Source organism: Rousettus aegyptiacus, unplaced genomic scaffold, assembly GCF_014176215.1.
Source record: "Rousettus aegyptiacus isolate mRouAeg1 unplaced genomic scaffold, mRouAeg1.p scaffold_m13_p_13, whole genome shotgun sequence".
In the NCBI taxonomy this organism is placed as follows: domain Eukaryota; kingdom Metazoa; phylum Chordata; class Mammalia; order Chiroptera; family Pteropodidae; genus Rousettus; species Rousettus aegyptiacus.
Genome location: NW_023416288.1, coordinates 41,263,798 through 41,281,729, shown reverse-complemented (window position 1 = coordinate 41,281,729; position 17,932 = coordinate 41,263,798). Strand labels below are relative to the sequence as shown.

Below are 17,932 nucleotides of genomic sequence, written 5' to 3'. Positions count from 1 at the left end.
TCACTCGAATTTTTAAAAATCTTTTACTCTCAAATCATGGGCGACTTACGGAAAAGTTGCAAAAAACAGTACAGGACGTTCCCACACGCCCGTCGTCCGGCTTCCCCCGTTGATGCTTTGCGTCATGACGGAGCAGCGACCGAGGCTCGGCGGTTACCGGTGGCGCGAGGCCGGCGCCGTCGTCCGACTCCACCCGCTGCTGCTGCTCACGTTCCTCCTCTGGTCAGAGACCAAGTCCGGGGTCCCGCGCTGCCTTTCCTCACGTCTCTTCGGCGTCTTCCCATCCGGCGGTTCCTCACTTTTCCCTTGTGCTTCATCCTTGGGCGCCTTTCACAAGTACTGGCCGGTTATTGTGTAGAACGGCCCCTCACGGTCGCGGTCACGGTGCGGTTTATGCGTTTTCGGCGAGGGCACGGCGGGGGGGTGGGGGGAAGGCCGGGCCCTCCCCAGCCCGTCCCAACCGGCCCGTGACGGCCCCGCATCTGTAAGAACGGTGGTGACGCTGACCTCGACCGCGCGCGGCAGGTGACGTCTGCGGTGTCTCCACCGGGGAGGGACTCTGCCCCCTTTACAAGTGGGCGACTCGAGGGAGATACCGCCTCGAGCCGCCGGGCGCACGAGAGCCCCGCGCCGCGGAACGAGGGCGTTGGGCGCGGGAGCCCCACAGGCCGGACGGCTGTGCGACGTGGCAGCGTTATTTCAGACGGGAGCCGACTGGGGGCCCAGGGCCTTCCTGACACCTCTGGCTCCTCTTCCTGAACTAAGGGCCTAAGGCCAAAGGCGATGAGCTACGGGAACCACTTAGCAAACATCTCCCAAAAGAGAAGAGGCCTCTCTTTGGTTATATTGGTCAAAACTGCTAAAAAGAGGGAAAAAAAGGTGGTAAGCGAGAAAGCCCAGGAGATTTCAGTGCGTTATGAACAAATTGTCGCATCCTGTCTTTCTGAGGTGAGAGTCCTAGAGACGCAAGTTCAGTCGGAAGACGCTGGCTCTCGTGGCTCTTTTTCCACTTAACGAAGATGCTAGCACGAGGCGCATTCGCAGCAGCCGCCGGCGTGGGGAGCCCCGCTCGCCCGCCCTCCGAGCCTCCCCCGCTGGAAAAGCCGCGCGGCTCTCAGCACGACGCCCGCGGGCTGCGGCGTGCGGTCACGGACCCCGGTGGCGGTCCCTCGCGATCCCCGCCGCGGTCCTGTGCAGAGCAGAGCAGACCGTCGCGTTGTCCCTGCTCGGGAGACGAGGACGCGGTGGCGTGCGGAGGTTAGGCGAGGTCGCCGGCGGTGGGCCGTCAGCGCCCCCGTGGCCCGGGCTTCTCTCCCCGCCCTTGGTCAGGCCCCCGCGCTGCCAGGCGGTGGAGAGGACAGCTCCGGAGACCCGCTCCGCCAGCACGCCCCTCGCCCTGCCCTCCCTGCTTCACTGTTGAGTGATTGCTCCTGCCCGCCACTCTCCCCGGATCTCCCGATTGCCCTGGTCCCGGCACGTAGGACGTGTCTGTGAGTCGCGTTCATTCGGCTGCCCTCCCAAGGAGCCCCGCGTGCCAGGAGGTGGAGCCATGCTTCCTCCGTGATGTCATCTTTGCAGCCAGAGTAAGACCATACTCCAGTTCTGAGAAATGAATGAATGAGATTGCCTTCGGGAGCATAGTTCTAAACCCTAGAACTCGAAGGAGAGAAGAAATCTAGTGGCATCGAATTTAAATACTTTTCGAGGAAAATTTCAGTTATGAGTGTAAAGGAATTACAAAGCCGTCTTTCTTTAAATGATGTGAAAATTGGTTAGAGAGAATGATGATAATTTAATTTTCTAACTCTTAAGAAAACGGTTTCCATTCACTGAAATTTAATGAAAAATCATATTAAATCTAAGGAAGCAAAGACTAGCAGTCTCGATAGAATAAAAAATTAAAATATTTTCAGAAAGAAGGCACTTCATTTATCATATTCCATATTCTCATTCCCAATCGCTCTGTCTCCTTCACGTTGCCACTTAAATCTCAATCCCTACGTGAATTTGAAAAATGGTCATCAGAAAATGACTTGATAATTGGTAGTTTTTGTAAGGGTAACTTTTTTTTATTCATTAGCTGGATCAAATTCAGCACCATGACAACCCAGGAATTGTATGTAGGCAACTGTCTTTTAAATGGAGCTTTATCTCAACAAACATCGACTAGGAAATACACTGACAGAAGATTCTTATCTCCGTGGTGCAGACTTGGCTTCCTATTAATGCCAGATTCAGACCACTTTGGAGAAGCATTTTTTTCTGCACCAGCCTCGATCTCCTACTCTGCTCATTTGTCTGCTTTGTTCTGCGTGGACCTAGATTCTAGTTACGAACTTTGCAATAAATAACATTATTTCATAAACACTTTGAAACATGGAATCCCTTGATGCCAGTATAAATTGTTGCTTTTTAAAGACCTGGCCAGTAAGGGAGAGGGTGGGAAGACATGGAAGAAAAAAGAAATGAAAGAAAAAAAAAATGAAAGAAAAAAACTGAAAGAAGAAGAAGAAGAAGGAAAAAAAAAAAAAACTCCACACTTAGAACTTTCTGTTGCGAGTTGGTTTTCTCCTCGCCAAGTATAACATCAGTGCCTTTTCTTGGCAGAAACGTTTTGAGCAAATGCTCTTGAAACCTTAGCAAGAGGGCCTGGTACACCCTGCAGTGTTTCCAGTGCTTGGACAAACATCCAGCCATTTCGGTTTAGAGACCCAGTAATTTTTGCCTCTTAAAATCTTGAGAGATTTATGGGCCTCTGCCTGGAAAAATTAAAATGTGGGGGTGGAGCACCATGCTCTCCACGGTTCGTTTTGGGGAGTCGTTATGTTTGTTCCATCAGCCCTGATGCTTTGGTTAGTGGATGAAAATCCCGGGTCATTTAAATGTCAGGTTAAAACCACTGCCAAAGAAAGGCTGAAAGGTACATGTTAGTTTCAGAAAGCGACTGGCATCTCCTACAGAATCGTGCGGGGGGCCCTACGGGGTGGTGAGCCCACTCTCTACCAGGTGGCTCCCAGCTGAGCGTGAGACACAACATGCTCATTTCGAAATGATGGACTCTATGCGTCAAGAAAGAGGTGAAAAGAAAAGATTCATTTTAAAGAGGTTTATCGAAGATAAGAGATTAGTTTCGGTTTGCTCCAAAAATGGAATATGAAGTATGTATGTGAGAGACACATCAGGCTGAACCAAGGCAAAGACCACAGACTGTTTAATCGCCATTGAGCAAACCCATCAGAAGCCAGTGAGAGGTAATCACTGGTAGAGAATTTTAAAACCCATTATAAGAAGGTGTACTTCATATTAAAGAAAATTCAGAGCTACGATTATTTCCACATAGCAAACATTGTCAAAGAGATATTTATGGAGGTAGAGGGTAGATTTGTGTGAGAGAGGGAAATCTTGGATGTAAAAGTAACCACGAAAGATGCTGTCTTACTACCCCAGGGATGGGTTGGAGCACAGGCCAGTCTCGTGCACATGAGACTGACCATGTATCAAAGGGGAGACATTACAGATGTCTCCTCGGGGGTAGAAAATAGGGAACCTGGACTATTAATCACTGATGATGTGGCAAACTTGGAGGAGGGTGCTAATTGAGATGTAAGGATTCAGTTTTCATCAATCTTATTGGTCTGTCTATATGGAGGTATTCTTTTAGATGTCAAGCATAAGCACCTAACATACCTCATGGTAAATGCCTTTTTATCCATCTCTCACCACTAAACTCTAAGGTTCTTGAAGTTAAAAATAATGTGAGTTTGGCTCATCTCGCTCTTCTCACATCTTATAACAGTAGAAGCCTGTTTTATGGCATGTAGCAGGTGCACCTTGCTTGAATGAATGAAAAGAGGAATGAAGCCTGTCGGGTGGGGGACGGAGTCTGACTGTAAGCTCCCAGAGGGAAGGTCCTCCACGGAGTCTTAAATGCATCCAAGTTTATTAAACGGAGAGACGAAGAGGAGCGTGGGAGGAGGAGAGGAAACCAGAAGTATGGAACTCCTCGGTTTTCGAGTAAACGCCGGGAACGGCGCTGGGATAATGAGTGTGTTTGGGGCGGTGGTGGAGGTGGAGTGAAGGCATTTATAGTCTTTTTCAGAAGAGGTCTAAGCTAAGCATTAAACCTTGAGCGTGACAGAAGAGCAATTGGATTTTTGCCAGGGGAGGGTGGCCGCGGCATGGCAGGTGTGACGGAGCGGAGCCGACGGGGAGGGTCGAGACCCGGGCTTGGCGGGGGCAGTGGAGCTGGGGAAGTCGATTAGCCATGAGACGGGCTGGAGCAGGTGGGTGATAGGCCCGTGGAAGCCTTTTGAGAATCTTAAAATTCTCATGCTCTTCCCGTAGTTTATGTTACAGAATAATAGCTTTTTTTTTTTTTTTTGAATATAAAACGATAATGTTACTTATACTTCGTGTAATTTATTTCTCACTCTCTGAGATCCTGATGTATCCGAGGGCAGAGAGCGTATTGGTATCTGGACCCCAACCCCTACTTTTACCCAGGAGTCATCATCGGGCTAGAAACGGTTGAGATGGCAACGACAGTTGCCATGGAGGCCTTCGCATTTGATCTCCGCCAAGGATGGAGAGAGGACGAGGAGGTCGGCGGGGCCGCACGGAGGGAGGAATTAGGGTCGGCAGGGGAAGCGGCACGCGTCGATTTGTCACAGGACCAAGTCAGTTAGCATTTAAGCAAGCAGTCATTATGTTGATATAGTAACGGCCTTTTAGTGCGAGTTGTCGACAGATAGTCATAACTTCTAATGAGGCCTCTAAAATCAAACCTTTATGGCACCCGCGTGTATGGGCTACTACAATCCATCATTCCGACCCTGAGTTTGCCTTCCCTCTTACATCGTGATTTATTATGCTCACGGCCTAAGTGATTAATTCCTTAGGGAATATATTTTAGAGCGCAAACAATTATTTTAGCTTTTCGCACGGCAAATTTCAATGTTTGCCTGTTTGCTAAATGTTGGAGGGATGAGAAGAATTTACTTTAATTATTATAAAAAGACAGGACGGGGGCGAGAGCGTTGCATTGAGGAAGAGCAGGGAGCGCGTCCGGCAAGGGGAGAGTCGAGCTGTGCTGACGAGTGGGGTCGATACGAACGGGTCACCGAGAACCCGACGGGGCCGTCACAAGAACATAAAATGATGGAGAAGGCCGAGAACGGGCAGGATTACGGCAATCGGCGCACGTAGAAGTTACTGGCTCGGAGAAACACGAGAGCCCTCCCAACAACAGTCGGCTTCCCTGCTCACGGGTTTCGCATCCATAGATTCAACCGAGCGTAACATGTATTTTTTAAAAAAATTTCCAGAAAGTTCCAAGAAAGCAAAACCTGAATTGGTCAGGCGCCAAGCACTATGCAGAATTTACGCGAATGAGGGGATGTGTAGACGTACCCTGCTGTAGCCTATGCGAAATGTAGGTTACATGCAAATACCATTTTAAAAATATGAAGGACTTGAGCATCTGTGGGTTTGGGCATCTGAGGGGGATCCTGGAGCCGAGCCCGTGTGGATACGGAGGGACAGCTGTATGTGTTGGAATCGCCTGCTCCTGAGAGCTGAAACTCAGAATGATCCCAGAGACGCCAGGCAGAATACTCCTCTGAAGCCGTCTCCTTTTTAAAATTGCTTCTTGTTGAGTTATAGCAGCGGTGGTCTGTAATGGTGTCCTAGACGGTGGTGGTTGGCGCGGAGCGTTCCCTGCTCTTCTGCCCGTTTCCCCGGTGTCTGGTGGCGAATGAGCTCCGGATATGCGAATTGCGCCTTCTCTCCTCTCCGCGCTGCTCACAACTGGTCGGCTGTGCCCTGCTTGCTCTTGCAGATAGCGAGCTTCGTGAACAAGTCGTCCATGGACTCCTCGATCCTGCAGCGGTCCTTGGCCATTTTGGAGTCGATGGTGCTCAACAGCCACGACCTCTACCAGAAGGTGGCCCAGGAGATCACCATTGGCCAGCTCATCCCACATCTCCAAGGGTAAGCGTGCCAGCACCACCACTGTCGGGGAGGGAGATGCTTTGGCCACCCTAATGCCTGTGACCCATTTCGTGTGGACTTGAGTACATATGCAGAAAAAGAACCTTGATTTGGCTTTCAATCAGACCAGGTACCACGCTCATCCCCCATCGGATTGAAATGGCACAGCTGTGCCTAGCACTGTTCTGTCCCTGGCCCTTAGTACTTAAGTTTGATCAGTGTGGGTAGATATCTGTGGAGTTTTACTTTTAACAAGACATACGTAACAAGACAGTGTGTTCTCTTAAGTTCTCAGCATAGTCTTTCTTTAGCAGTGTTTTCTGTGACATAGAGAGTATTTTCATAGTCAGTTAAGGATTTTTAAAGGCAGGCTTCTTTCTTTAGGCTCCAGGGGATTACAACCTTTTTTGTTTGTTTGTTTGTTTTTGTATTTTATAATGCCTGCATTGTTTTCTCTAGAGCTTGAGCTACAGGACAAGGCCCCCGGCTTTTTCCCTTCTCCCTTCCTTAGGTAACTAGTAAGGTCGTCTCTGATGACGCTGGACTGAGAAGGAGCCCCCTGTACAATGCTACTTTGTAGACTATGGTATTTGGGGCTGCAGGTGGCGACCATCCTGAGCTGGCTTTCCCAGAACAAGGAGTTTACTGAAAGGATGCTGGGGTCCTTTTGTGACCCAAGAGAGACTGAAGCAGCTAAGCCTTGGGGAGGACAGAGCTATGGCCTCTGTGGCCTCCTCGCAGGAGGGGTTTTCTCTAGTTGGCACCGATGTGTCTGCATCCCAGTAAGCTCGGTCTCTCGGGGCACGTTCGTAAATCCACAAGAGGAAACCTGATCCCCCGTTTGGGGGGTGCAGGGTAGAGACGGAGGGAATGTTCAGCAGCTCTCAGTATACCGAAATGTCAGCAGTTGTGTTTGGAATGATGTTAAACTACCAAAGCGCGTTTGACGTTGTCTTCATTTGGAGAAGGTGTGGTGACGAGAATGTGAAATCTTAGGTCACACAGCAACAGTCCACAGATTGTGGCCTCGGGGAAAAAATTAGTACATGCTCCACAATGACGATTTTGTGTGAAACGTCTCTAGAGAGAATGCCAGTTTCCCGTTCTCCTGAATGTGAAATGTATCATCTTTACAGCCTGCATCTTTTTTCTGGGTCCCAAGGGCGTACTTGTACATTCACAGTGTCCTCCACCGAGGCAGAGAGCTTCTTATTTGCCAAGCACTCTGCTAAGGATTTTGTGTACACAGCCTCATTTCATCCAGAACGCAAGCCCTTGAAATAAGTGTGTTCTTACCCGGTGTTACAGAGAGAGAACTGTCTTAGGGACACCCCGTGAACTTGTCCAAGGCCACACAGCAGCCTGTGGTGCACTGGGCTTGATTCCATCCTGCCAGAGACCTCGTTCTCAGCTCCGCCTCCCCCAAAATCATCTCTAAATGTAGCTTGTAGCTGTTCTTTGTTTATGCCTTGGGTCCTCCTTATTTACTGTTTACCATGCAGCTTACATTAGATCTTTGCTCCTTTTGGAATTTCTGATTTCATTGCAGTGAAAAGCAAATTTTTAAACATAAAATCTTGAACTTCTTGGTATTAAAAAGTTTCTCCTTGGAAATAGATTTTTAGAGTATGTGATATCATCGCCATGGAAACAAAGCAATTTCTTCTCCAATAAGCCCAGGAATGTGGGGACGCCCAGGTCTACTCCCAGATATAGTTCATGTATCAGATGGAAAAGTACGCGTGCACACGCACACACACACACACACGCACACACACGCTGAGTCCACGATTTAATCCTCATGGAGAAGAAGGGGAACGCTTGCTGGCCGCCTGTGTTTTCCGGGTGACCCCGACTGGGCAGTACCGTCTGGCTGGCAGTAGTGACGGCCCCGCCCGCCGCCGCGTTCCCAGCCTCGCGATGGCTGGCGTGTGTTCTCCGTGCCGTCTGCACTCTCTAGGCCCTGCTTTCCTCGCCTTTCAGGGGAGGCGGGGAGGTGGTCAGAAGCCTCGTCACGGTCTGACTCAGCCTCTTCTGACTTTCTATATTTTTCTGTGTCTTTACAGGACCGATCAAGAAATCCAAACCTATACCATTGCCGTGATTAATGCGCTTTTCCTAAAGGCCCCTGACGAGAGGAGGCAGGTAAGATGCTTGTCCTTAGTCCTAAGACGGTGCCCAGGACCGGCAGCTCCTGGTGCAGCTGCTGCCCATCCTCGGGCTTCCTGCTGCTCTGCTCTTGGCTGGCCAGCCCGGGGTCATTCACAGATCCCGTGCGGACTAGGCGGACATGGGCAGGCCTTCGTCTGATGTCCCAGGGCTGACCCAGCCTTTGAGAGTCCTTTCATCAAATGAAACGAAAACGTGGAAGTCCAAAACATACGACGGCGAGAGCACAGCGGCCGTGGCGGACACCCAGTCGGAAGCCCCGCGGTCGTCCGTCATCTCGACTGCTCACTGGGGCAAGGCTCGCGTGGGCCCCGCTTTGCCGATGACGAAACCGAGACCCTGAGAGCCGTCAGCTTGGCCCTGGGGAGCGTGAGGGGCACAGGTGCCCGGACACAGGGCAGGACGTGCCGAGGGCCGCCCCTCGTTGGAATAACCGTACCTGTGGCAGAGGGGCTGTCCCTCGAGGACATGTCTGCCGCCCGAGGGTGGGCGTGGCTAGGCGCCTGAGCCCTCCCTGTCCCCTCCTCTGCGCGAACGTGGTGGGGGGGGGATGGACCCACAAACGTGCCCACGTGAAACGGACCCCGCGAGACTCTCCTTGGTCCGTTCGGGCCTTGGGTTCTTCAGCCAAGGACAGAACCATCGTGGGAGGGCGACGTGCGGAAGATTCGGGGTCTTCGTGTTGGGTTTCAGCTCACACCTCAGAATCCACTCATTCTTTTCACGGCCGCATCACGCACACTGTGTTACCCGGGGTCACAGTTCACTTCATTTCAAAACTGGGTGGAGATACGAGATCTTTTAACGATTAGAAGTCGTGCTGGGAGCTCCAGGACACTTGCCAGTAAATAGTTTTAGAAGAGCTTAGATGGCTGGTGTGCCGCTCGACACTGTGTCGAGAATTTTTTTTTTTTTTAATTTAATATTTTTGTTTTGGAGTTGTCAAGGATTTTAAACCTCGGCGACTAAATGCAGGGGTTTCTGGTTCCACTTACGAGTGTTTGCTCGGTCCTGGGGGCCCCGTGCGCACCGTGCATGCAGTGACTTCAGAGTCACTCCAGTGCACCCGGTTTCGTGTGCTTAACCCAGCCGGTGCCGGCCCTGATGGAGCCTGGATTTTTAAAGGTGGCTTTGCACATCTTCCATGCAGTCATTGGTGGAGCTGCTCCTTTACGTTCGTCTCCCAATACGCTCATGATCACTCCAGCAGAAAAATCTGGGAATATTATATGAATAATTTAGTCTTCGAAGTAAAGATAGTGACAAAGGTTCTCTCTCTCTCTCTTTTTTTAATAGCTTCTTGCCATTATTCATTTTACTATTTTCATGGCAAAAATGTTAGTGAAGTTCCTCCAAATTCCAAATATTTATGGTTTTCATAAGCATTATTAAAAAAAAAAAAACCTTTTTTGTTAAAAGATTTGGTAGAAAAATTAGAAAAAATATATATATTCCAAGGGAAGACGTTTTAAAAATGCTCATGGTGTCATTCCCAGAGAGAAAACCATGGCAGGTCCTCAAGAGTGTGTGGACATCTTTCCAAGTCAATATATCTTTATCTATATTTATATCTATCTCTCTTTGTATAAAATATTTTATGTGGAATCGTTTACTTAATATTGGAACAAAAAAAAATCCATGATGAGGACAAGGATTTTTAAATTTTCTCTTTGGTCAAATTCTTGTTCTTTAAGGGGGACACTGGAAAATTTTCATTCATTCTTCTATGAAACACTTACTATCTACTCTGTGGCAGAGACTGTGCTGTGGGCTCAGAATACGAAGAGGAAAGGGACAGTCTCACTGCCCTCGAGGGGACCATAGTCTTATGCAGAAGACAAGCCCTGTAAATAAATAATTACAATAATTGCTCTAGCTGTTAGAAATATAGTGTTCCTTCTAACTTACTCTAAAATTTTATAAATCCATAGGCTAAAAACAGTCACAGAGAATTTTTTTTTCTTTCTTTTTGTTTCTTCGTGTAGCAATTAGGCAGTCATTTCATTTCAACAAAAGAACATAAATTTAAATAACTGTAGGATCCTTTGGGCCCTCTGTTTTTCATCTGGTCTAACTAAGAAAAGAAGATGGGTCTTCTGCTTCGATCAGGAAGAAAGCCCGGCCTCTATGCGCAGGCAAGGGCAGGCTGCTTCTGCATCGCCGTTGACTCCTTTCTGAACGTGTTTTGTTTTCGAGAGGTTGGCAGATCGGATTTTGCCTTGCACACCATCCATCGAGCCTTTTCAGAAACACCTTACAGTATTTACGTGCTGTTCTCTCCAAGGCGGCGCGGGTCAGCGGGGACGCTGAGTACAGCCGTAACCTCTAACAGAGCCCTCTGAATTTCCGCCCCTTCTTCTCTCCCGCTCGCTTTCCTTTCTGCGGCGGCCCTGGCGCCGTTAGGTCGGTGTAGAAAGCAGTGTGGACATCCTTGATTGTCCTCTGACTGTAAGTCCCTGTGCTCCCTTGGTGGGCACGGAGCAAGCCCTGCGCTTCCCTTCCCTCCCCGCCCAGCCCGCCTGCGTCCCTGCCTCACGCTTGCTCCCCAGCCCCGTCCCGGGTCCTCCTTGCTTTCTGCAAGTTGATTTTCACCTTGATCAAATTCACGGCTGTGTTTCCGAATCGTAGTTTAGTTTCTTGTCTACTCAGTAGGGGTGGCAACACTAGAAGCAACTCCCCACCCATCCACATCCAAGAGTCTTCCTGAATATGAGCAGTATTTTTGTTTTTGAATGTTTGCCACAAGATTGGGTGCAATGATTTAGTTTTCCCTTAGCGGCCACTTGCCAAACCTTAGAAAGGGCGTCTGTGAATCATTTCATTCGGTAAAATCAAATGACAAAAACAACCGAATGAAATCCCGTGTGCGCCAATTCTGTGTGCGCGTCAGGCAGGCCAGAGCGCCATGCCTGCCCTGCAGACGTGGGGCTTGGCAAAGCTGGCCGTGGGCCGCAGAGGTGGACGTCGGCCCCGCATGTGTATGTCCTTCGCTCAAACCCCTTTCGCTGCGCGCACTCGCTCACACAGACGACTTTCGGGTTCTGGGGAATGTGCTGGTTGCTTTTTGGTTTTGGTCAGTCTGAGATGAAGTTCAGAAGACTTTGCTCCACAGAGCGCTGTTGCTCTGGGACCGGCTGTCACGGGGCAGGTGCGGGTGGCCTCGTCGGGGCTCCCTGTGCGGGGACGTTCTGATCGAAGCTGCCGAGCCCTTTCCAGGGGCCGTTGCTTTCATCTGGAGTGTTTGTGATTTTTATCCAGCATTCACCTTTTCCTGGAAGAAAGAAATGCCAAAAAAAAAAAAAAAAAAAAAAAAGTTTGCAGGTCACAGATTCCCTTTCTTTGCTTTTGGATGATGGCTTTGTTATCTAAACAGAACGTTCGAAAAGTAATTTGAACGCCAGTGCCTGTCCGAGTCCGTTCTTTCGTAAGAAATACTGCTGATATCCAGTTAGGAAGCACACTCTGGGGTAGAGTCGTTTCGGACCGCGTTGAGATGCATCTCTAAGCTGTCGCGTGGGTATGTTTTCTTCCCGCAGGAGATGGCGAACATCTTGGCTCAGAAGCAGCTGCGGTCCATCATTCTAACGGTGAGTGCCCACGAGCAGCGTCCGCTTTGCTGGGGGTGGGGCGGAGGAAGGCTCTCGCCCGTTCGTCTCCTCTTTCAGTTTTAGTTAATGGTTCCTTCTGCGACCTGCTTCCGTGGCGAAGGAGTAGAACCTAGAGAGGAGGAAACAGTGTGCTGTCAGGATTGGAATGCACGAGGCTTTCCCACGGGCACGGCACCCGCTGATTGGAGGGAGGGGGTCTCTCGAACTGCGCTGGGGAGAAGGATGGTCTGGCAGGAAGTGTTGGACCCCCTTGGTGGGGCAGGCTTGCTCTACTCGCCATAGCTTTAGCGTTGCGTTTAAGGACATCAGGCGCTCGATGACTTAGAGCGTCTACGACGATGAGCGTCTACTACTTGTCATGAAGGAACCGGCTGGACTCATGTCAGGCCCTGAGAGAACCCCTGACACTTTGGCCATCCATTTCCTGTGCCCCTTTTGCAAGGGGAGAGCAGAAAAGACACACGTAGAACCTGCTCATTAATAACTGCGATGCGGACGTGACCAGAAACCTTAGTGGAAAAGCAGGCCTACGTGGTACGTTGTGAATGTTGAGAAATAAGTCAAATGGCAAGATTTCTTGGAGCTTTATCTGCTACTTGACTTTTAACCAAAAGCTGAAAGAGTCATGTGTGATTGATTCCAAATAGTTCTTCAAGCTTACACACACACACACACACACACACACACACACATTCCATCACAATGAGGCCATTAAAAATTAAAGAACTTACGAAGGCAAACAAAATAAATATTCTAGAACCCAAAGCCCATAGTAACAACTGCAATTTGTCATCAAGTTTGATTCTAAACGTTCTAGCTCTCGCGGATGCAAGCACATGAGCGTAATTTTCATCGTTTGACGAAAGAGGCACCCTGGTTCTTTGGGGCTGACACATCTTTCCCTCTGGAACAGGAATCCGAGCTGGGTGTTGGTAGAGCGTTCTATTTCCGGGTCTAAGAATAGTGCAGTAGCAATTGCAGAAGGATTCATTGCATCTTTATTTTTCATGCTGGCTCTCGGTACAAGCGGAAGCTTCCACGTTGACGCATGGTTCAGTGGGGGAGTTTGTGGGAGCGGGGGACAGCGGGAGGGTAAAGGGTTAGACGTACTGAGTTACAGTCTCAGTCCGTTGCTGACGTCACCTTGGTGTGGCCGTCAGAGTTAGAGTGTCCAGAGGCGGGGTGGGCAGCATGGCCACCGTATCTCACAGATGTGGATCTCCTTCAATGGGACTTTTTGGTTTTTTTTATCAGACTTTGATGGCCAAAAGTCCAAGGTTGGTATTCTCCAGCAAGAACGTGGACACTTTTGAGTTGCTAATAAGACAGACACCTGTATCCTTAAGCATGCAGACACTTTGGATACCAAACGTATACTTCACATTAACACTCCGTCCTGGGCGTGGAAGGCCGTGGGGTTTTAGTCCAACGCCCCATCCCATCGCCTAGCTTCCCACCCCCGCAGCCTCCATAATTCTGGTTCCGTGGCTTCCTTCTAGTCTTCATTCTGCGCCCAACCCCCTCCTTCTTTACTTGGCTATTCCGACTCGGTGCTGAGCTCAGGTGCCTGCAGCTCGGGGGCGCCTAGAGCAAGTTTTTTTCAGACAGTAAGATGTGGCTGGGTCCAGCAATTCAGAATGACTGATTCGAAGGGTTCTCCACCTCGCTGACCGGCTGTGTTAAAGGCACAGCCGTGGCCTCTGCCCAGGAGGAAACGAGTCCCACTGAGTCCCATTTCAGAGCCAGCTCGGGTGCCTTTGTTGCCTTTTGGTTCTGTTTCCGAGAAGAAGTGTCATTTTGTTTGCTACTTAATTTGTAATAGGCGAGTAAAGAAACAGACACACATTCCCTCACGGCCTTGCAAGGCGCGGTGGTGGCCCCCCCGGTTTTCACGGTGAATTAACCACAAACCCAATAGGCGCTTGGCCTGCGTGTGTTCCTTCTAAGATTTTTCTCCCTGTAGAAGAGGAATCGCCTGTCAGGGTGGGATGATGGCAAAGATGCTTATAATACCTGTGCACCGTTTATTCCTCTGCTGTATGCAAGGAATGTTTCCGTTGTAGAAGGTCCAGCTCTCTTCAAGAGACTGTCATTTCAGACACACCTCCTCTTGATTTCTATGACTGCAATTGCCAGTGCATTTCCAGTGCCTCCCCTCTTCTACTCCCCCACTGCACACAGTAGGTCTTTTCCTGGTTTCTGGCCTGAAGACCTAGGAACCTAATTGGGCCGTGGAATATAGAAGAAAGCTCCAGGGTCACCTTGTGTTCTTGCCTTTCTTCTGAAGTATAGTTCTGCCAACCTACGTCCCCCCGTAGGTTGTCTGCAAATGAAGACCTCTGTGGCACCACTTATTGTAATGATGGGGGTTAACTTTGGTCATTAGCTTTTTTTCCCCTTGCTTTCTAAAACAAATTTTTGTTTGTGAATCATCTCCCCAGCACGTCATCCGAGCCCAGCGGGCCATCAATAACGAGATGTCGCATCAGCTGTACGTGCTCCAGGTGCTCACCTTCAACCTTCTAGAAGACCGGATGATGACCAAAATGGACCCCCAGGACCAGGTGAGTGCCCGCCGAATGGCCATAAGGCCACGTGATGGAGAGGGTGTCTTCTTTAAAGTCTTTTTCTTATGTTACTCGGAAGCCAGAAGTTTTTAGATGATGTTATTACTGTTTTACTATCATCTCAGAATTCGGGGGAAGGGATTTAAAATTTAGGCGAATCTAGAATCCGGAAATAGGATGAGTGGATTGTTTCATTATGCATCAAACACATGCATATTCTTTATTGACTTAGAGAGCTCGATGTCGCATGACCACAAACCTTGGCCCTTGGCCCCAGTAGCCTCTGGGGTAATAGCTTTGGTCAGTTCCCAACAACTAGGGCCTCTCAGTAGCTCTGTGTGATGTCGACCCTGTAGGTGGAGGAAGCGATCCCCATTCTCCAGTGATCGGCACTGAAAGTGGGGGCCCCAGGTCAACCTGATTTCTGAGCTTGCGCTTGGGTCAGTTGGCTACGTGCTCTGATTGCCTCTAGGTCCGTGGTGGTCGTGCATGAAACCGTACCGTCTCCACCCAAAAGGCCCCGGGGAACTTCGCCGCGTGAGGCGCGGCGAGAGGGGGCGGCTGGGCGCCCTGCGCCGCACGTTTGCACCTTTCGCCGCGCCCCGGCTTTGGCCAGGCGGACGCTCGTTGCCGGCACGTGCGGCCTGGTCTCTCGCAGACGTGAGCCGCACACGTGAAGGGTGTTGCTGCCCCGTTCTCGGCACGGGCCGTGCGATCGAGAGAGACGGAGAGGCTCGGAGACGCCCTCTACCGTGCCCTGGGCTTCAGGCAAGGCCGAGTGCGTCGCCCCAGAGAGATGAGATGCTTGTCTTAACCACCGCTAGCAGAGGAGGGCGATGCATCTTGATGGGAACGGCCGTCCCTGTGTGGAAACCCCGTTATTTATTTAAAAGAGTTTTTTTTTTCTTTTCACATTGTAGTACAAGGTATGCAAAATGAAATGTACCATTTCAACCATTTTTAAGGGTTTGTTTGTAGGAAGGCACTTCTTCTCAGTGGAGTTAGGGCCCCCTTGTCACGTGACTACCGTTCGTGAACCTGTTTCTAATGGTGCCATGCTCCCAGGCCCTTGAGCTTGGCTTCCTCCGATCGCAAGCCTTCCATCACGTTCAGGGCTCCATTTAGACCTTCACCAGCCCATTGACACAAGTGTTCCAGATGACTCGGCCGTGAGGATGCTCGGGGTGGGAAGCCGGGCCTGGCCAGCAGGGAGAATGGCAGGGCGAGGAGGCGTAGGCAGAGCCTTAACGTAGAACATTAGAGGTCTTTCATCTCTCTTCCTTTTGCCCGAACGCAGCGGCTCACGTAGACCCTGGGGACAGAGAGCGCACATGTCCCGCCACACCACAAAAGCAGCTCTCTCCCGCTTACTCTCTCCCTCTCCCCCACGTCTCCAGGCCCAGAGGGACATCATCTTTGAACTTCGAAGAATCGCTTTTGATGCGGAGTCTGAACCGAACACCAGCAGCGGCAGCATGGAGAAGCGCAAGTCCATGTACACCCGGGATTACAAGAAACTTGGCTTCATAGTAAGTAAGCCGCCCCGTCCTCCCGGCGTCCCGGGGCTGACCTCGGCCGCGCAGCTCATGTCTCCGGGCGTGTGGTCCGCTTGCGCCTTGCAGAGTGCTTTCCACATTTTCCAGATGTTCAGCTGGTTCCAGCAGGATCACATGGAAATCTCTTCTGGCTGCAGTGGAATGGAATAACTTGCACAAGTGTGACTAATACCGAGTTTGTTTATTCAGCTCTGATTAAGTGTAACCAAGAGTCGTTAGCCCTGGATGCTTCTAGACTTTATTCAGTCTGTTTCACAAGCTGGTGAAGGGTCTATTCCAATGAAGGGAGTGAAGGCAATGGTGGGATGGAGCTGATTATTGAGTCATTGATTAGATTATTTATATTCGTCGGTTTCACATCAGAATCAAATTGAGAGTCTCCTGAAATTTAACCACAATAAGGTTTCTGCAACATACATTTTCCTAAAAGTTTCATCTTGCTACAAATGCTAATGTCTCCTAGGTTTCCCTATTTTCAGTTTGCAAATCAGAACACGGCTTGACCTGAGTGTAATGTGTTTTATTCTGCCCTTTACCGCTGCCACGTTTCTGTGTGACCTTGGGTTAATTAAGCTCAAATTCTGCAGGCATGAAGTTGGGTTACCATTTAACCTCCATCGTAAACAGCGAAAGTGAGATTTGGGCTAAGCGATTATACATCACCAGGCATTATTTTATAATTGCAAAGACAATTTCCTTGAACACACACAAATCTTATTGTTTATCTACATCACTGTCATGCTTGACATGTTTTGAGGGAACCTACCTTTCACGAGAAGCGTCTTTGAAAACATTTGCGCACCAGTTAACATGCACTGTTTTCTGTTACTGAGTTTTTATTACTGGGCGGCGCTGTAGTTTATTTAACCAAGCCTGTTGGCTGAGGTTTCGAAGTTTTGAAGTTACCGTCTAGACCATAATTAGCATCTTTGCCACTCATTTATGCACGTCCATGACAGTGATATCAGGACAAATTCGTGGAACTGTCATGTCAACAGTCTATATTTCGAAGGCTTTCGAGATTACCAAGTTGCTTTTCACAGACACGTTGACTCTTTTCCGCTTTACCCAGCGGAGGATCAGAGCAATTATGGTGTTGGAACCTCTCCAGTGATGTTTCTTAAACTAAAAACGAAAAATCTAACAACCTGATGAGTCGTTGCTTGTAACGTGGTATTCTTAATATGTCTGTTTAAACAAGAATACTCGTCAAATACATTCAGCTTTGCAATGTGCTTTACAGAGATATTATAACAGCACTTTTGTAGCGCAATATCCTGTATTTGGACTCTGGCATTCCCTTTGATCTTTTAGTTGAATCTACTTTTCAAAGTTTTAACAAACAGTTTCGTGAGTGATGGGCCAGGCGTGAGCTCTCTGTACTTGGCTTGTGTCGAGGATGGATTGAGGGGCATGGAGGGCGGGGGGACAGCCTTGCTGTCGCCTACCTGCCTGTGGCAGTTCCCCAGGGATTTAGCCAAGGGAATGCAGGTGGGGCTCACATCCTCCCTCCCCCCTTGTTCTTCAGATGTTACTTTTACATATTGAACACAACTTCTCTAAATCACCTGCGAGGCTTTGCAAATGCTTCCTCCCCACCCCAGCCTCTTAATGCTAAGTTGTATCAAACAGCCAGGAGATACGCTTTCCAAAATGCTCCTAATTGATTCCATTCGTCCTGCTGGAGAGCCTGGCGTGGGGCGTGTGTGAGTTCCCGCCACTTCGTCTTCCTCCTTCAGCTACTCCTTGGATCTCCGGGGCCCTCCAACTTTGCAGAAAATGCAGAACTCCGGCTCTTTACACCTACAGGTCCCCCCCCCCACCCCCACCGCGGGAACTCGTGGCCTCTCGGCCCCAGGTGGAGGCCGTCGATCCCAGAATGCACAGCGTCATTCCCGGCCACGTGCGCGGGGCGGAGAAAGGGCGATTGGAAGAACACTTGGCACTCGGGGTGCCTCAGGCCTCCGGGCAGGGCCTTCGCGGTAGGCGTGAAGCATCGCCCCTTTTCATCTTCACGCGCTGGTTCCGTGCGGAGTCGCCAGCG

At 49.8% G+C, this 17,932-nt stretch overlaps 1 protein-coding gene across 5 annotated transcripts in view; it reads left to right on the top strand.

The window, feature by feature from the left end:
• Positions 1 to 17,932, top strand: part of ELMO1 (engulfment and cell motility 1) — a 422,552-nt gene that overhangs the window by 155,211 nt on the left and 249,409 nt on the right. For all 5 annotated transcript variants that reach the window (XM_036230489.1, XM_036230485.1, XM_036230487.1 and 2 more), the window contains exons 9-13: positions 5,837 to 5,988; positions 8,055 to 8,133; positions 11,694 to 11,744; positions 14,207 to 14,329; positions 15,730 to 15,861. In XM_036230489.1, coding sequence (XP_036086382.1) covers positions 5,837 to 5,988; positions 8,055 to 8,133; positions 11,694 to 11,744; positions 14,207 to 14,329; positions 15,730 to 15,861 — 537 coding nt within the window. The remainder of the gene's footprint in view (positions 1 to 5,836; positions 5,989 to 8,054; positions 8,134 to 11,693; positions 11,745 to 14,206; positions 14,330 to 15,729; positions 15,862 to 17,932) is intronic.